At 34.1% G+C, this 20,235-nt stretch overlaps 2 protein-coding genes and 1 non-coding gene across 8 annotated transcripts; 1 reads left to right on the top strand and 2 right to left on the bottom strand.

Moving 5' to 3' along the window:
- Nucleotides 1-201: 201 nt before the first annotated feature.
- Nucleotides 202-7,809, top strand: LOC18033329 (F-box protein At3g54460). 6 transcript variants are annotated; one of them, XM_024180467.1, is made up of 11 exons: nucleotides 204-871; nucleotides 1,450-4,068; nucleotides 4,175-4,388; nucleotides 4,509-4,796; nucleotides 4,891-4,911; nucleotides 5,033-5,163; nucleotides 5,552-5,666; nucleotides 6,374-6,674; nucleotides 6,945-7,100; nucleotides 7,241-7,434; nucleotides 7,537-7,809. In XM_024180467.1, exons 1-8 carry the CDS (start codon nucleotides 420-422, stop codon nucleotides 6,512-6,514), a joined length of 3,981 nt encoding a protein of 1,326 aa, XP_024036235.1. In that variant the 5' UTR covers nucleotides 204-419; the 3' UTR covers nucleotides 6,515-6,674; nucleotides 6,945-7,100; nucleotides 7,241-7,434; nucleotides 7,537-7,809. The 6 variants fall into 6 exon arrangements, with proteins under 6 accessions (XP_024036241.1, XP_024036246.1, XP_024036235.1 ...); XM_024180457.1 differs by having other exon boundaries at nucleotides 4,884-4,943; nucleotides 6,953-7,100; XM_024180452.1 differs by having other exon boundaries at nucleotides 4,884-4,943.
- Nucleotides 7,810-7,947: 138 nt separating this feature from the next.
- LOC18033529 (Werner Syndrome-like exonuclease) lies at nucleotides 7,948-8,878 on the bottom strand. The gene has a single exon (XM_006420663.2). The coding sequence runs from the start codon at nucleotides 8,821-8,823 to the stop codon at nucleotides 8,059-8,061; it is 765 nt and encodes a 254-aa protein (XP_006420726.2). The 5' UTR covers nucleotides 8,824-8,878; the 3' UTR covers nucleotides 7,948-8,058.
- Nucleotides 8,879-14,941: 6,063 nt separating this feature from the next.
- LOC112095557 lies at nucleotides 14,942-15,048 on the bottom strand. Its single transcript, XR_002903936.1, has one exon. It is a non-coding gene; the product is annotated as a small nucleolar RNA R71 (small nucleolar RNA).
- Between the last annotated feature and the right edge of the window lie 5,187 nt (nucleotides 15,049-20,235).

Here is a 20,235-nt window from a genome sequence, read left to right as displayed (position 1 = left end):
TAAAAATATAAGGACTAAACAGACACTAACTTTAAAATATAAGGACTAAACGGGCTTTTACCCTATCTATTACCAATTCATTACAAAATGCGAACCAGAGTGCTACATGTTAGATTTGAGGACAAAATAGTAATTATGAAAGGCCAAAATACCCTAACCCAGTGGCCAGCACCCACCTCAAAAGGCCAGCCCACAGTCCACGGCCCCAGGTAAAAGAAGAGAATATTCGATTTCCCGAAATCTCATCCTCCAACTTCCATTCTATGACGATCAAAAGATCGACACGGAACGTACCATACTCCTCAGCGCATTCTATCAATCCTTACAGGGGCCCCACTGTCCTGCACCCATAAGTAACGACCCATTCACGCTTCTTCTTCTTCGTAAAGCGTAACGTTTTTCGTTACGTTCAGCCTGCAATGGACGACACGACGTCGTTCGACGACCACAAACTCTGCGGTTTCCTATGTGCAGTTTTGGCAGTCAAGCCCCCTCTCTGCAACTTACCTGTTAAAACTCCATGCCAAATCTTTAGCGGCGGCTTCAGATCCGAGAACGGCGTCGTTTTATCTCCTATCAGCAGCAACGGCGACGTTTCTTCGGCGGAAGGTTCAAGCTCTAAGAGGAGGCTGAGGAGGAGGAAGAGGATAGGTTTGGTGAATGGGAGCATGAGCGTGGTGCATCAGCTACAGTCGTTGGTTAATCAGAAGTGCTTGAAGATTGAGGCGCGAGTTATGCGCGTGGAGATTGGAGAGAACGGGGCGGCTAGAGCTGCTGTGCTTGTTGATATTTATTTGCCTATAGCCGCGTGGTCCTGTTGGCAGTTTCCAAAATCCGGCGCCATTGCCGGTTCTCTGTTCAGACACGTGAGGTACACAATACATGTTTATTACTCAGTAAAAAGTAAACAGTTTAAAATATTTTATGTGGTACAGTTTAAAACAGTGAAAAAGAAAAAAAAATTCAGAAGTTATGGAATTTAATCATACACAAAAATTAGTTACACATTACTTAGAATGAAATCCATTGAGATATCGCTTAGAAGTGTATTGGTGGAAATAATATGGTAGTTTGGTGATGAATCACTTGACTTAGTGTCACTAGCTTTACTCATAGGATATTTAGCTTTCGAGTAATTATGCAGGGGCTTAGTTTGCTAAAATCAAAATCACGGTCTGCTACTTTTTGGATGTAGAGTTGCTAAAAAAATCATGCAACTCTCCGTACAAAAGATGAGCTTTTTTTTTTTCTTTTTTCTGTTTAAAAGCAATTATTTGTACTGAAGACCTTTTAATTTGCAGTAGGAGGAGCTGAGGAACTAATAATTTTCCCAATCACATGTTTATAGTATAAATACAATGAGTAAAGCACCAAAATACAATGAGTGGTGGTTCTTTAATTTTTGCTTCAGTTTGTCTATCTTGCTAATGCAGTTTAAGTCATCTGCAGTTGTGATTGGGAAAAGAGGAAGTCCGTGCTTCTTGATGGTGGAGAGTGCTTTAAGGATGGTTGTGATAGTAGCATCTGGAATATTTCTGATTGTCACGTTCTTGATTGTAAGTTGCTTTGTGGTGCTCCTGATTCCTCAAAGAAAGTGCAATTTGAACTTCATGAAGTTTTTAAGACCTTGCCTAATGTGTTAAATAAAGGGAAGCCTGACTCATCTAGAGTAAAACCAGCAGACAACTCTTGCAGCACTGGCATCTCAGACATAGCAGATGATATTGTAATCTCTATACTAACCAGACTTGGCCCGATAGACCTTGTCAGAATTGCAGCAACTTGTCGCCATTTAAGATGCTTGGCTGCATCAATCATGCCTTGTATGAAGCTCAAACTTTTTCCTCATCAGCAAGCTGCAGTTGAGTGGATGTTACACCGTGAGCGGAATGCTGAAGTTTTGCGACATCCTCTGTATATTGATCTTGCAACTGAAGATGGGTTTTATTTCTATGTAAACACTGTTTCTGGTGATATTGCTACTGGGACTGCCCCGACTATGAGAGATTTTCATGGGGGAATGTTCTGTGATGAACCTGGCCTAGGTAAGACTATAACTGCTCTTTCCTTAATTTTGAAGACACAGGGAACATTGGCTGACCCACCAGATGGAGTCAAAATTATTTGGTGCACACATAATGGTGATCCAAGATGTGGCTATTATGACCTTAGTGGTGACAAACTCACATGTAATAATATGTGTTTAGGGAAAAGAACTTTTAGTCAGAATGCTCGTAGGAGACAACTATCTGTAGGTAAATTCACTCCCATGGACGATTTGAAATGCCCACTGCTTAAAAGAGCCAGGTTAGTGGATCCAGGAGATGAGATTGAGGGATTTAGTTCTTTCTCTGACGTAGATATGATATCACCCTTAGTTGCAAGCTCCGAGCCAGCAACACATTTAGTTCGGTGCACAAGGAACTTAGGTCAAGTCAAGAAGAATCTTTTTCATACTTATGATGAAGAATCTAATATTTGTAATGATAGAAATGCTAAAGGAAACTCAACAGCAAAGAAGCGTGCAAATAGCTCTAGACAGGTACCTAAAAGGAATCAGGTCGGTTTGTCATATGTAGTGTCAAACAGCTGTGAGAGGCCTGAGAAGGTTTCCACAGATCATTTTGCGTGTAATGAAACTTGGGTTCAGTGTGATGCCTGCCATAAGTGGAGGAAGCTGTTAGATGCAAGTGTCGCAGATGCTACAGCAGCATGGTTTTGTAGTATGAATTCTGACCCCACACATCAGAGTTGTGGAGATCCTGAAGAAGCTTGGGATAATTGCCAGTCTATTACCTACCTACCAGGATTTCATGCAAAAGGAACTTCTGATGGGAAAAAGCAAAATGTGTCATTTTTCATCAGTGTGCTGAAAGAGCACTATTTGCTGATAAATTCTATGACAAAAAAGGCCTTAACTTGGCTGGCTAAACTTTCTCCTGATGAACTCTCAGAGATGGAAACAACAGGCTTGGCAAGTCCAATATTAGGTAGTTATGCAGCTGGAGAAACCCAAGGGTTCCATAAAATATTTCAAGCCTTTGGTCTTATAAGGAGAGTGGAAAAAGGTATTACTAGGTGGTATTACCCAAAAACTCTTGACAACCTGGCATTTGATTTGGCTGCTCTCAGACTCGCTCTTTGTGAACCGTTAGATTCCGTCCGACTGTATTTGTCCAGAGCAACTTTAATTGTTGTTCCGTCATATTTAGTTGATCATTGGAAAACCCAAATCCAACAGCATGTCAGACCTGGACAGTTGCGTCTTTTTGTCTGGACCGATCATAAAAAGCCTTCTGCTCATAGTCTGGCTTGGGACTATGATGTTGTTATAACTACATTTAACCGTTTAAGTGCAGAGTGGGGTCGGCGAAAGAAAAGTCCAATGATGCAAGTTCATTGGCTTAGGGTTATGTTAGATGAAGGGCATACCCTTGGTTCAAGTCTTAACTTGACAAACAAATTGCAAATGGCTATTTCATTGACAGCTTCAAATCGTTGGTTATTAACAGGAACCCCGACTCCAAACACACCTAATAGCCAGTTGTCACATCTTCAACCAATGCTTAAGTTCCTCCATGAAGAAGCATATGGCCAGAATCAAAAGGCATGGGATGGTGGCATTCTTAGACCATTTGAGGCAGAGATGGAGGAGGGTCGATCCCGTCTGTTGCAGCTACTCCATAGGTGCATGATCAGTGCAAGAAAGACAGATTTGCAAACCATTCCTCCTTGCATCAAGGAGGTGACATTTTTAAATTTCACTGAGGAGCATGCAGGAACTTACAATGAATTGGTAGTTACAGTGCGGCGTAATATACTAATGGCTGATTGGAACGATCCTTCACATGTTGAAAGTTTACTGAATCCAAAGCAGTGGAAGTTCCGAAGTACAACTATTAGGAATCTAAGGCTATCCTGCTGTGTGGCTGGCCACATTAAAGTAACTGATGCTGGCGAAGATATTCAAGAAACTATGGATGTTTTGGTTGAAAATGGCCTCGATCCTCTATCACAGGAGTATGCTTTTATTAAATATAACCTCCTTAATGGTGGTAATTGTCTCAGGTAATACCTTGCTTTCGAGGTCTTTTATGGGGTTTTCTCTGAATTTCTGTGAAATGTCTGAAATTTTTATTAATACTAGTTTTAAATCCTCTTATTTTTGGCTTAGGTGCAATGAATGGTGCCGCCTACCAGTTATTACACCCTGCAGGCATATCCTTTGCCTTGATTGTGTTGCTATGGACAGTGAAAAGTGCTCTTTGCCTGGCTGCGGTTTCTTATACGAGATGCAGAGTCCTGAAATATTAACCCGCCCTGAAAATCCCAACCCAAAGTGGCCAGTCCCTAAAGATCTTATTGAGTTACAACCTTCGTATAGGCAGGTACGCAATCTTCAAAGTTGAAATACTTCTATCAACATTCCTATTAAAACTGGATTATTTTTATTTGTCAACGTTCATATGTAAAGAATGTTAACAGTGCATTTGTTTACACTTATTTAGGATGATTGGAATCCTGATTGGCAGTCAACATCTAGCAGTAAAGTTGCTTATCTTGTAGAGAAGTTGAAAGTATTGCAGGAGGCTAATTGGGAGATATGTTATGCTTTTAATGAGGACAGTAGTGTCAAACACATTGAGGAGCTACCTTTCACCCCTCAGTGGAGCAATACAAACACATTTTTGAAGCAAGATTTATACAGACCAAATTTGGAGTCTAACAAGGCACTCCCTGATAAAGTTATTATTTTTTCTCAATTTCTTGAGCATATACATGTCATCGAGCAGCAGGTAGCAGTATTTTCTCATTTTGTAGGCATGCCTTTTTGTGGTTTATTTCATAGACAGTGGATTACAAATTGCTCATCTTTTTGGCAGTTAACAGTTGCTGGTATCAAATTTGCTGGTATGTACAGTCCAATGCATTCTAGCAACAAGGTGCTTTGTCCTCAATTTCCTGCAACTAGTTTATTTTTTTTCAATTTTTTCTTCTTTTGCTCTAAGTTAATTTGCTTCTTCTTTAACAGATAAAGTCACTGGACATGTTCCGGCACGACGCTAGCTGTCTGGCTCTTTTAATGGATGGAAGTGCATCATTGGGTCTTGATTTGAGCTTTGTAACTCGTGTGTTTCTAATGGAACCAATCTGGGATAGAAGGTAATAATATTTTATCTTCTTTTTTATTTGATAAGGAAGGTAATACTATTTTATCATGATCAAGGATATTTGAGATTTTGCTTACATGAGTTTCTTACTTTCTTCAATGCCTCAATGTTAGATTAGTTACAAGTTTTATTTTCATACAAATTTATATTTAGGGAATTGGAAAGAATGTATTATTATCTGCTATTAATATAGTTTTGCTTCATACAACCTACTACGGCAGGTGCTTTTCACCAACGCATTTGTAACTAATTGCGTATAGATTTTGGATTATTCTTATTGGATTTTTGTGTCTGAACATCTGTTTAACACCTTAATTGATCCTTCTTTTCTTTTAACCTAATTGGAGTTAAATTGTCTCATTTGTTTGAAACCCTATCAGCATGGAGGAACAAGTCATTAGTCGCGCTCATCGGATGGGCGCTACTCGTCCTATTCATGTGGAAACTTTGGCAATGCGTGGTACAGTTGAAGAGCAAATGCTTGAATTCCTACAGGTATAGTCTGATTCTAATATTATTTCTTCTGTCAAATCAGTGATTGTGCATCAGGTAATTTAAATATGGAGAGAACTCCTCGATTGTAGTGAAAATCTAGTAGCAAATATGCATTTGATAGATTTTGGTAAAATAGTTTCCAAATATGTGAGCAGAATCTCAATTAAGTTTTTCATAACTGAAATTAAGGTACATTCCATTAACAATTACCCTTCCGTCTAATTGTTGTTGGGGGGGGGGGGGGGGGGGGGGGTACAAAGAAAGAGCTGTTAGGTTGTGGATATTGACTTGAATTAAGAATACATAGATTGTGAAAATGATGTATATATGATTTTATAATGAAAACTGCACTTAGTTATATTGTTTCACATTTATTGCCTTGCGTCAGCATATAGGAGCCTGTGGATCTATCTTGGCCCAGTACTAACAGGTTTGGGGCCGCATGTCTGAATCCTGTGAACTTGATGAGATCCTATAGCAGTACAAAGATTCTCTGGCGCTTTTATCCAGTCATCTGTACAGTAGAGAGAATATATACTTGTTCTGAGAGAGAGGGAGGGAGAGAGAGGATGGAAAAGTTCTGCATTATTATGTTTAACAATAATTGTCTTTCAATAGATCGCTCTCTTGTAATATACACAAACATTTTGGTCATTACATTGTCTACTAATTGACTCAGTTTAATAATTTGCTGCATGCTTCTCTAGGATACCGATAGGTGTAGAAGATTGTTGAAAGAAGAGCTTGTCAAACCTGAACGTGAAGGGGCTCGATCTCATCGTACACTACATGACTTTGCAGAGAGCAATTATTTATCTCATCTTAGCTTTGTGAGAACAAACTCATAGTTAAAAAGGTATAGGGATACACATACCCCATATCCCATAATCCGCAGTTAGTTATTACTTCACAGAAAAGAGCATTTTACATTTTCCATTGTGGAGGAAATAAAGCTTGGAACTTGTTGGGTGAAAAAGTTATCTGGAGTTTACCTCATCTTCATTCTCTGTAAGTCAATGTTATTAGGATATGAATTTTTCTATTCTATAGTAGATATTTATTATAATTTCTATTGATGATTTAAAATATTAGAGATGCATGTCTGTAGGGTAAGACATTAGGAAACTTTAATTATGAGCTTGGCTATTCTTTCACCATTGTTGAATTGGGTGATGACGTGTCTTAAAAGAATCATTACTTATTTGTTTATGTTTTGTCCCTATTTGAAATTGAATTAGTTATCATTTTTGTGATGTTCATCATTTGCAACCTGGGCAGGGCTTTAGATTGTGATGTTGGAATTGCATGAGAATGAATTCCTGTCCCACAAAATATGAGATAGCTTTCAGTTGAAGTTTCAAGTTCCCAATTCCATGCTGCAATCTATAGATGGTTTGAATTTGGGTCTGAAGGATATCCAAGATGCCCATCAAGGTGCCTATTCTTTTGATTAACTGGCTTATTATGTCAGTTTCAATAAGCGTTTCTGTAAATTACTTCCCAGCGCCTCTGCGCCCTCTTAGGCTTGTGCAGCTAAGTTTGCATGTTAAAAATGTCATCTTTTTTCTGCAAAGGTCTACTGTTGGTTGAATTTTCAATCCCAACCACGGAGCACATAGGCCTTGAAAGGCTGTACAGAGCTAGTGGCTAGACCCACGATCCACTGTTTGCAGGGTTCGATTCATGTTGAGAATGGATAATTAAGATTGTGTTGAGCAGGCAAGTTTTGAATCAAACATCTATTTTCCCCAGAATCCACAAATTGCCTGTGCGTATTTGCAACCCTGTAGATTTCATTGATAGAGATGTTGATTATTTCTCATAATCTATTGTTATGAATTTACTGAGATTAGTACTTTTTATCCACCAGGCCCTCGTTTTATTTTCTGAAGAATCATTCATATCTGGCACGCAAGATTGCAATGGACGATGAGTTGGGTATGCGGATAAGTTATTGTGCCTTTGTAGAGCTGGTTAAAAATTTTCTGTTTTAGCCGTGTATATATATAATATATTTGTTGTGATAGCAATTGGATAACTGCTAATCTTTTTCCAATTTAACATTCTGATTTAGCGCATTCTTTGTATCCTATAGATCAAATTTCAATACGAATCATAATTGAACTGTTGTTTTTATTGTTCAGTTTGTGAGTTTTATGTTCTCTTAAAACATATTTCCGTTTTGGAAATTAATATATCAAATTTGAGAGGGTAATAGCTGATGTAGATATCTTTCATTTCTTTATTTATTGATTTTCTTTTTAATCTCGAATAGGTAAAAACAAGTTCATCCATTATGAAAGTACAGATGGTCTCACTCATTACAAATAGTATGTTCAGTACTAGTAAAAAGGGGGGAAAAGAAAAAGGAAAAAAGAAGGGCAAAAGTTGTTCAATAAATTCCAGGCTTGGTTAGTTCATGATCTAATTTGAAAGAAACAAATGCATCGAAGGTTATGGGTTTTGGCACTGCAATTATCTCCTTCTTCAGTTCAATAGCTAACTTGAAAGAAACAAATGCATCGATTGCAGCATATCGAATCTGTTGTTTACTCAGTTTGTTTACATCCCATTTACTCAACGTAATACGTTTAGATTTCTCCATCTCAACGTGAAGGAATTTTAGAACCAATCTCTTTAACCCAAATCTCTTCAACTCTTCATCATCATATTTTGCTGCAGCCATATCAGCAACATCCATTGTTCTTGCCACATTCAGTCCATAATCTTGGTATAGTTTATTGGCGTCGTTCTCGATTCCTTTCCCCACGAACGTAAACTTATCATTCGCAAGAAAATCGACAAGAGATTGCGGCATTCTGTCTTTGTGACATAGCTGAAATACAAGACATCTTTGGCCTACACAGAGTTGAATGATTGCTACTTTCTGGTGTTTGTTTGTCTCGGTGGGCAAACACCATTCTGTATCAAGACCTACAACAAGTTTGTGAAGCCTCCAACGATGAACGTTGATCGTTCGAGCTATCCAACGATCAACATCCGAAGCACAAGAAGTCACCGCTGTGACAAAGTAATCTTCTCCGAAGTTGATACCCCAAATGTTATAGCCTAAAGGCTCAATACTAGAAGAAGAGTTGTAGGCTAAAGGTTTGATTTCGGCTGGTTTTGGTGACAAAGTTAGAGTCTTCATAGCCATAGAAGGTGGTGATAAAATTACAAGAAATGAAATGTGTTTATGCAAAGTGAATGAAAGGAAAATAAATAAATAAATAAAGATAGCAATGTTGTGGTTCTGAAATGCATGATATTTATGGAGTTGTAAGCCTATTGATGCATAAACAATAATCCAGTTATAACATCCCACCGACAAGTAACAACAGACAGAACAAATTTTAATTTATCTTTCATTTATCAGTGAATCTGATCACAGTTAACTAGCTAACTCTACACCGGTAAAAGGTTGTTTTTTTTTTCGTGTTTTTGTTTTAAGGATTTTTTTTTTGGGGATTTGTTAAAATAAAAGAAGAAAAATACTCTTGAATTAGATAAAATTAGCGGAAAATTAAGGTTAGAATATTTCAAGCAACAATTTGTTATATTTGGATGCATTTAAAGAAGCATTATTATAGAAACAAATTATGACTTTTATCTCAAAATAACTATATATTGTAGTCATTTTCAAATATTATCAAATAGAAAAAAAAAAAATCCTCCACCTTGCATATATGGATAGCAATAAAGATTTGAATTATTTAAATACAACAGATAAAACACATTTTTATTACAAAAAGAAACTTATCATTATCCCTATTAGCAATCTCCTCAAACATACCACCAATGATAATCTCACTGGTCAAAAGGATTTAAAAACAAGAAAACAAAACTACAATGGAAAATGACATTTAACTAGAAAATTTGACAAATAAATAAACAATGGAACTACACTATCTTATACATAATGTAAGATATAGCAAATCCATGAGTTTGTCACTTATAACAACTCAATTATTTTACATGCAGTAATATTTTAGTTTTAGGTAACAACTCGAGGGTTGTTGTACATTACATATGATGTAACGATATAGCATGACTCTGAACTATGATAAATATTCTCGGTTTTTTCATTCAATAGAAAAATAAAATAAATTAACACCGATTTATGTACAATAACTATTTGACTAGTTAGAGTGAATACATTTCATTCATTGGAACGATAAAGAAGTCCAATAGTTTTAGTGCTAAACTTTGGATTTCGCTCAGTCATTTTATTCTAAAATATGAAGCATTTTATTAGTACGCTAGTTTTTTACTAACTTTAATTTTCATTGACAAGAATCAGGTAAGCCAAACCATGAATCGATGTAATCGAAGTACTGTGCTTGATATCTTCATTGCAGAAGTTCTAAACTTCAATTCTGATTTTTGGGGTAAGCCCGCCAATATTTGGTCACTTTGTCCTTTTTTTTTTTTCATTTTTTTCCCTAATTTATCAGCGGAGAGCTAATATTTCTGCTTGATTATTGTGTAACTTTGACATTGCAGCGGACCAAGTTCACGAGTATTCTGGAAAAGTTGCGTGAGTAACTTAATTTGTAACTTTTGTTGTTGTACTTAATAGTGAATTGTATTTCATTCATTCTAAATATGACAAATTCTTCAACATACTTTATGTCCGTTTATATTTCCTGCTTAATTTCTTACGTGAAAGTTATCTTTAGAATCGATGCAATTGAATTTATCATATTTTGCAAATAATTTGAAACATGTCATGGTGACTTTTGTGTTTTTGTTAGCTTTATACTTCTGTAATAATTAATGGTTCCTTTAATGTAATTCAACCATGTTAATAATTTTTTCTCATACACACCATGGGGTTGCTGAAGGTAAAGCGGTAGAATTATATGGAGTTGTTTAATTTCTTCCTATTGATTTATTTCAGGTGTTAGAATCCTTTTTCCTTGATGTCATGAGGCTCGAAATGTAAAAGTAAATGGAGAACATGGAATAACATGGCTTGATGGAAAGAAAGGAGGACAACAGCTGTTGATAGGAAAACAAATTTTTAAATGATACAAGGAAACAATTTTATTATTATTATTAGGAAAATACTGTCTAAGCAACCTAAGAGGGGGTGAATTGGGTTTCTAAAAATTTATGCAATGTTTGAACAAAACTTAATGCAAATCTTGAACGAATTTAAAATAACAATAAATAAATCAACCAAAATGTAAAAAGATAAGGGAAGAGAGATTCAAACATAGAGATTTTTGCGGGGTTCGGTAAACCTTTCCTACATTCACGCCTCCAAGCTCACTGGACTTGAAGATTCCACTAGTCAAGCCTCCAAGACTTTAAGAACACTTACAATGGACTTCGCAGGTGTTAATCAACCTTTACACCAAGAGATATCCCCAATCTCTTAACCCAATTGTATCCCAACACTTACAATCACTCAAAATAAAGATTACAAATGTGTTTTCACACAAAATATATGATTACAAATCAATGCTCAATGTGTGAATAAATGAAACAAGAAGGAATTTAAAGCTCAATGAATGTTGTATTCTCAATTACAAGCTTAATGATAGCATTTTAATCAACCCTTATTTGAATTTGATTGACTTTATATATAGTTGGAGCGGAAAATAGCCGTTATTGACTTTCTGCCAGATATCGGATCGCCATTAACTGTTTTGACTGGTCCAAGGCACCGCTCCTTTATGATGAAGAAAGTGATAAAACTCCAGAAAATGATAGCTCTAGGTAAGATTGTTAAGCGATTTTCATTATATTGAGTTTTACATTCATAAGATTGTTAAACGATTTTGATTTTACCAAGTTTTACTTTCGTATGATTGTTAAACGATTTTCATTTTATCGAGTTTTACATTATGTTATTTGTGTTTTTAATTAATTTTTCCTACTCTTCTTTCTATTGTTAAACAATTTTCATTTTATCAAGTTTTACACTATGTTATTTATGTTTTTAATTCATTGTTCTTACTCTTCTTTCTACAACGACAACGAACAATTTGTGCCAGTGGTGGCACCACAAATGATAACAAACAATAAGTCAGTTAATTATTGTTTTTATTGTTTTTTGAAGTCACTTTTTAAAGTACCTTAGTATTCTCAGGAACACTGATGCATCATAGGTGAGTTAATGACTGTTTTTAGTTTTTTTTTTAAATCACTTTTTCAAATACTAAGCTCTTGAAGTATTCTCGTGAACACTGATGCACCATGGGTGAGTTATTGATTGTTTTTGGTGTTTTTGAAATCACTTTTTCAAATACTAAGCTCTTGAAATATTCTCACGATCATTAACGCGTCATAATTATTGTTAAATCACATGGAGATTGTATGCTATAGGTGAGTCAATCTTTTATTTTTATGTGTTTTGAAATTAATTTCAGATACTTTTGATAATGTTGTTTTGTTATTGATAATTTTATTTTTTGTACACTTCATACATGAATAGTGTTCTTATTTTCTTTTTATCATTATATTACTCCTCTTTTTATTTAGTCTCACGAAACATACACTACTTGTTTTTTTTCTGATTCCAAATTACTTTTTACTCGTTTGTTTAATGAGCTATCTGTAGTTTACACGTTTTTGGTTTCTTTGCTCGGATTATTCCTCTATTTTCAAAAAGAAATTAGTATTGCTTTTCTTTTAATGAGGTATAACATTTTCCAGGGGGATTGTTCTAGAAAGTGGAGAATCGAGCGGGACTAAGTCTGACTGCGGAAAAAAAAGCTAATCCTCTTACCACTAATTCATTAGGCTAGATTGAGGAAGGATGAGCTCAATGCTATTTTCAATCGGTTAAACGTGAAGGAATTTGCTTTCTATGGGTTGCGTGTTACAATTTCTTAACGGATCAACCACTGATTTTACAAGCTTCCTTTTCCAGATCGGACCTCGAGGTTTTGAAATGGGCCTTGTTATTGGGCCAGCTTTCGCTCCAATAACAAACCGACACGATTTTTTTGAAATATTTTAATCGTTAACTGTTGGCTTGAACTATATAATTTCGGTACTGATTTTATATTTATTTCTATTTTTACTAACATGCAGCATTAAAGGATGTTATTGATGAATTACTAAAGAAGCCTTTGAGAGCAGTTTTTATTCTCCGCCAGGTTGACCAAACCTTTCATCTACGAAACACTCTCGTCGTGGTATGAGAATTATCATGACACTTTTAGACTTAAATCATGATTATTTAGAAAGTAAATGACATGTTTGTATTGCATTTTAATTTTATTTTGCATGAATATCCATTTTAGTTTATTTTTAATAAATTGCCTTGTTTTAGAATAATTTGTGTGTTTAGATTGTATGCATAATTGTAGGTGACCGAAAGCTCAAATTTCAAAGAATGAATGTTGCTGCAATAGACTTGCAAAAGATGGAAAAGAACTTGACTATAGAAGAATTGAAACAAGTCTAAAATAGTGCATATGTTATAGCTCTTGCTATAGCATCCGTTGTTGTATTATTCGTTGCTGTAGTAATCCTGGAACAACGACAAAGATGATTTCGCTTGAGATATTTAGATGATTGCGATCTAGAGTTTCATAATCTGGAAAATATGTGCCCTAGACTTCTGTTTACCCTAATTTTCATCTATAAAAGAAGTACACACACAAAAGAAAAGGAGAGCATTATCCAAGAAGAAAAGCCACAAAGAAACAAAAGAAAAACATAATTCAAGAGAGATTTTGAAGGCTGCACCAGAGGAGAAAACGTAGAGATCCATTGAAAATTAGTCCTTCTTGTTCTTTCTTGTTTTCTATTTATTCATGGAGATATATTTGATGGTTACAACTCTTTTCTTTATTTTTCTTTTGCAAATCATGAACTAAAATTATTTGTGGTTGAGTGATAAATAATCTTGATAGTTTATTTACTAAATATATGTGTTGCTGCATGTTTGTTATAACATTTTATTTTGATAGTATTTATTTCTATTTATTATTTCGGCTGATCACCCATTTAATGATACTAGCTAAGAAAGAGCTACAAAAGACCTTATCTTAGTGGAACATATCAGAGCAATACTTGGTTTTAGATTGAATTTCCTGAGTTAAGTTTACTTGATTCTAAAAAGGCCATGCTTAATCTAAAATTAGGGATGAACTAAACATAGTGATTCACCTTGTAGGGTAATTAGAACTTAAGCGTATAATGTTATATCTTATATTGGCATAACAACTTATCACTGTTAGATTGCATATAGGTATAAAATATCCAACATCATAATGATTATGTGTAGTGTTATAGCAGATGCAATATGAACCAAGTCAAACATTAGAAAAATAGTCAAAACCATTAAGTGAATTTCATCACTCAACTATTCTATATTCTCATTGGTTTTATCCTTGAATTTAACGTGATAATTTACTTTATTGCATTTCATTTAGTGCATTTTTATTTTAATTAGTATATTAGTTTTATTAATTGTTTTATTTTAACTTAACAAAATCTACACTGTTAATATTGTTGTAACAAGTATGATAACATCAATCTATGTGGAAACGATCTTAAATATTCATCATTATATTACTTGTTGTATACACTTTCACATTAACACCCATAGCATTAAAAAGTTACAACAAGTTTTTGGCGCCGTTACTAAGGATTGATTGTTTATTATAATTTGTGAAATTAGTTTTAACGGTGCTAATTTTTAATTCTATTTTAATTTGTTTATTTTGTTGGCATAAGTGATCTACCAGTCATAGCATGCGCAAATATAAATCTATTGAATTCCAATTTGACATAAAAATTTAAAGAATTGTAAGGAGATTGAGAAGAGAGCATTGGAAATTACAAGCTGATGTAGCAATGGATAATTTGCAAGAGATGAGAAACTTGAACCCCCGAGGAGAACTACAACCAGTCAATGTACATGAACGTCTGAATGGACAAAATGTTAAAAGAAAACCAGGGAATAACAACGTTCTTCACATGGCGAACAATAGAGATAGAGCCATTCGAGACTATGAAGTGTTGACTCCTCATGTGCATACATCCTAAAATAGTTAAACCCGATGTTCAAGCTGACAATTTTGAGCTTAAACCCATGATGTTTTAGATATTGCAGACAGTGGGGCAATTCAGTAAGTGATGCCTTTAAAATTGTTGGAGCAACGAATGAAGCATTGAGACTCAGACTTTTCCTGTTTTCTTTGAGAGATCAAGCAAGCATATGGTGGAATTCTTTATCACCTGATTCCATCACTACATAGAATGACTTGGCTGATAAATTCTGGATGAAATACTTCCCACTGACCAAGAATGCAAAATTGAGGAATGAGATCACATCTTTCCATCAACTTGAAGATGAGAGTTTGTATGATGCATAAGAAAGATTTAAGGAGTTATGCAGGAGATGTCTTCATCATGGTATTTTGTGCTGCATACAGTTGGAAACTTTCTATAATGGTCTCAACCCAAACACTAGATAATGGTGGACGCTTCAGCAAATTGGGCCTTGTTGTCTAAATCTTATAATGAAGCTTATGAAATTTTGGAAAGGATAGCTAATAATAATTATCAGTGGCCATTAACTAGACAAGTTGCAACAAGAGGAGCAGCAGGAGTTCATAATGTAGATGCCTTGATAGAATTATCAGCCCAAGTAACTTTAACAATTTTGGTAAAGGCGCTATGACTACTGCTCTAGTAACTGTTAACCAAAATTCTAATGCGTCTTGTGTTTATTGTGGAAAAAGGCATTTATTTGACAATTTTCCTAGAAATCCAGCTTTAGTCAATTATGTGGGTAGCTTCAATAGACAAAATCAGAACAATCCATATTCAAACACTTACAACCCTAGATGGAGACAACACCCTAACTTTTCATGGAGTAATCAGAATCAGCCTGCTGCAACATCCAATGGATAGAACAGACCTGCTCAGCACCTGAATTCTATCAGCAAAATCAAGGGCAAAGAAGCATCAACAATGATCAACTCAGCTCCCTTGAAACTTTGATTAAGTATTATATTGTGAAGAATGAAGCAGTTGTCCAAAGACATGCTATATCTTTGAGAAATCTAGAAAATCAATTTGGATAGCCTACTACAACATTAAGCAACATACCTTAGGGTAGTATGCCCAGCAACATAGTGGATCCAAAAATAGAAGGGAAAGAGCACTGCAAAGTGATTTACTAGAGATCTAGAAAGGATGGTTATAGTCCAGTTAGTGTACCAAAAAGAAGAGTTGAATTCACTTCAATCCAAAGAGAAACTCAAATTGAAGAAGAACCACAATCCTCTACTTCACAACATGCTAGTAAGAACATCCAAGTTACAACATTTACAGAAAATGATGATCCAACACTTATAGATAACGATGCTGCATCACCAACCCAAAACATGGTAAAAGAGAAGTAATCTGCACAACCTGATGCAGCACCGCAGTTTGAAATGGGTCTTGTGATTCGGCTGGCCTTCGCTTCAAAACAAACCGACACAATTTTTCTTCTTTAAGATTTTAATCATCAACTGCTGGCTTGAACTATATAATTTTGCATCTGATTTTATTTTTATTTTTATTTTTAATAACAGACAGCATTAAAGGATGTTATTGATGAATTACTAAGGAAGCCTTTGAAAGCAGATTTTATTCTCTGCTAGGTTGACAAAACCTTTAATCTGTAAGACACTCTCGTTGTGGTATGGACAATTGATTGTGAATACATTTTAGTCTATCCCTTTTTAGTTTTTTAATTTTAGTTATTAATGTGGCAGCTCAAGGAGATTTTTGGATCAAGGGCAAATGTTATTGTCACTTTGTTAGCTGGTACAATGGGAACTAGAGAAGCTTTAGATGTGTAACAAGAGGTTTGAATTTTTTTTTTTAACTTTTTTTTTCAATTTTTTTTCTTTTTTCGATTCTACAGGGTCAATAGTTTTCTATGTAATTACATGTAAAATTTACAAATACTCAGCATAATGATTCTTACATTGGGTTGTGCATCTTTTTTTTGCCAGGAGTAAAGGTAAACACGTTTCCAGTAAAGAGGGTTTTAATGCGGAAGGTAATAAATTTCCTTCTAGTCTAGTATCTTTATTGCATCCTTGTTTTATTTTAGCCAATCATATGCTTTTGAGTTTCTCTATTTACCATCCAGAGCATGTAACATGTTTCGGACACTCTACATATAACGAATCTTAAGGTTTAGTCTAAGAGTAAAGTATGGATTAAGTGAGTTGACCAACAAACCAACAATGTAATAAGTATATAATAAAGTATTGAACTAGTTTGCATTCATTTGTATTACTGTGGTTTTGTATGAAAGGTTTGGTTTATTAGAAGTTGTAGAAGTGTGAGTTGGTTGTGGTCAAATTTCCTAGAAACAGGCCACCAGGGATTATGATTAGGGCCAAGACAGTAGCTGGAAAATATCTCCTTAGGATCATTAGTTTAGTTGACTTCTTAGCCAAAGGGTAGTGATAATATAGAATATTCTCTACAAAGTAGATATCATCAAGAAGTTGAGAATCAAAGTAACTACATCAGCATTTAGAGACTGCAATTAAAGCTAATGCTCATTTTATTAAGCTAGATCCTAGCTCTTTTATCAGAAAGACTTATGTCCATTAACTGAAGTCTTCAGCTCCGTTTTCAGCAGCTGGCTTTACTGAAGTTGTAGTCCAAGTAATGTAACTTCTTTTCTTGTCATAGATTTTTTTTCTTGCATTGCTTGAGTCCTTTTTCACGTGCTTGGATGGAAATTTTTGAGCCTTAAATGTAACTTGTCAAGAGCCTTCAATGTTGTTTCGGCAAAAGTTTGTCTCTTGAGTTACAATTTAGCTAAATTAATTCTAGCCTCTGATTTTATGAATGAATGTTGGTTGAACTTGATATGTTGTAATTCCCTCAGTATTTTTGTTGAACTCTTTGTATGCAGAATAACAAGAAAACTCTTTTAGTATACTTAAGCAAAAGCATAATCCAGGAAAATTACATCTTGGTCAAACATGTCAAATTTAATAATATGAATTTTGCTTATGCAATTCTGTACTTGGCTAAATTATATATATTCTGACACTTTGTCTTATAATGTAAAACTTCGGGCTTTGTTTAGTCACTTTATACAAAAATATGAAGCATTTTATCATCACCCGATTCTTTTAACTAACTTTGATTTTCATTGACATGAATTAGGCGAATGAAGACATGAATCAGGCTAACGAAGACATGAATCAGCGAAGTATTGTGCTTGATAACTTCTTGGTAGAAGTTCGAGGCTTCTCTCCATCGCCACTACTTATTCTGATATTTGGGGTAAGCTCATTAATGTTTTGCCACTTTGTCCTTTTTTTCCCATTTAATTTCTCAGTAGAGAGCTAATATTCTGGATAGGTTGGGTGAGTAACTTAGTTTGAGACCTTTGTTCTTGTTATTGTACTTAAATTGAATCGTATCTTATTCACACTGAATAGGAAAAAGTTGACAAATTCTTCATGCCATTTAATATTTCCGCTTGATTTTCTATTAATGGATAAGTTATCTTTAGAGTCAATGCCCTTAAACTTATTTTGTATGTTACAGACAGTGGTCTTCCACAGGACACTATCATTGCAGGTGATTCTAGGATTGATTTTTGTTTTGTGTGGAATGGATGGAGCTATGATATGGTGGCTTTCGTGTTTGCCAAGGATGAACGTAGGGCTAAAGGTAATTGTCAACTTTATTCTTCTGTTATAATTAACGACTTCTTTAATGCAATTCAATAATGCTAATATATATGTTCTCATACACTGTATATTGATTAGTATTAACAATTTTTTAATTATCAAAGTGATAATAATGTTATTTTGTGCTTATGTTATAATTTATATTTATGTTTATTTAATATATTACGAATTATTAATTATGTTTTAAATAAATCTAATTTTATGTATTTTTGTGTGTTTATTAGATAAAATATTAATTTCACGTAATTCGAGGCTCCAAATAGATAAACAGATGTCAAATTTGGATTCCGAAGGTCCAAAAACTGTAAGATGAGTCAAGATCGGCTTAAAATTAGACTTGTTTTCTTATTGACCAAGCACTAATTGAATGGTAAAATGAGTTTACAATAGATATGAGTGCATGGGATAGCTGGTAATTTGGACTAAATTTCAACCGTTCATGATTAAATGGCCATGATTGTGCCATGTGGCAATGGTTATTGAAGCAGATTGTAGGATCCGAATTTTTGTATTTGGGTCAACCCGATCCACCCATTAACCCTGCAAATCTCAACCGTTCTTTGGTCAAATCAGACAAGTCAAATGATGCCACATGTGATGTTCACTTTTGAAGTTTGACCAGCCGTTGGATCTTGATCTAATGGTTGGGAGGAGCGCATGCATGAAGCTTATGATAAACTGCAAAACAGTAGATTATGAATTTATTTTTCTATAAATAGAGCCTCATTTTTATATTTTTAATTATCTCTCTACATCTATCTTCTTCTCAATTTCTCTCAATTGCCTTGTAATCTTATTTTTCAGGTGTATTTTTAATTTTTTGTGTAATTATTTTTATAAATAAATTTAGTTTTATTTTCAATTTTAATTGTTTTTATTCATTTTAATTATGAGTAATTTAATTTTAATAATTACTTTTATCTCGATTATTCTTAACTAAATAATAATAGTTAGAGTAAGGTGAAACTCTTAGGAAATAAATATGATTTAATTAAATTCTATTTTTAATTTTATAAATTAAATTATTTTCTATTTAATTTTATACATATTTTATATTTTGAAATTTTGATTTATTGTAGACAAAAAAGGAGTTTGGCATAATAAATTCTTAATATCTTAATATAACGTATGTAAAATAGCATTTTAACTTATTGAAGACAAATTAAATTTTGGCACAATAAATACTTAATCCATCATAAAATTAAAGGAATAATAATAATAATAATTTATATAATTAATCTTTTGAGCAATAAATCTAAAAAAATGGCAAAAAGAATTTATTAAGTTTTATTTGCTGTTAAGAGTGGATCCACAACCCTAACTAATTCAATTTCATAGTTTTATTTAAATTAAGTTGTTTATATTTAATTTTTAGATAAAAAAATAAACAAATTAAATCTTTTCTCTGTGGATCGACTTCGAACTCACTGAACTATAATACAACAAGACACTCTTATACTTGAAAGTTAAAAATTATTTTTAAGTCGTGTCATATATACTGATTTATTTCAAGTGGTAGTACACTTTTGTCCTTGGGAGTTTCCAAAGGTGCCCGACACATCGGAGACTTCTATGAGTCCCAAAATGTCGGAGTAAGTGACAAACATGAAATAACATGGCTTGATGAAAAAAAAAAAATTGTTCACAGGAAAACAAATTTTAGGTAGAATAAAGGAACAAGTATGTTTTTATTTCACTTTTGTTTTAGTTTTCTAATAATAAACTATGAAGCATATCAAATTGGCTGGGGCTATTTGCTATGGTTTGGACACTCTAACGTAGTAAAAGTTTTTATTAGTAAGATAACTCCAATTGATTTTACTGTTAAGGGCATTAATATAATTTGAGAAAATATTATATATTACTCCTAACACGCATGCAAGTAC

This window comes from Citrus clementina, unplaced genomic scaffold, assembly GCF_000493195.1.
Source record: "Citrus clementina cultivar Clemenules unplaced genomic scaffold, Citrus_clementina_v1.0 scaffold_9, whole genome shotgun sequence".
In the NCBI taxonomy this organism is placed as follows: domain Eukaryota; kingdom Viridiplantae; phylum Streptophyta; class Magnoliopsida; order Sapindales; family Rutaceae; genus Citrus; species Citrus x clementina.
Note: the sequence above shows the minus strand (reverse complement) of the source record. Positions and strands in the feature narration are given on the sequence as shown.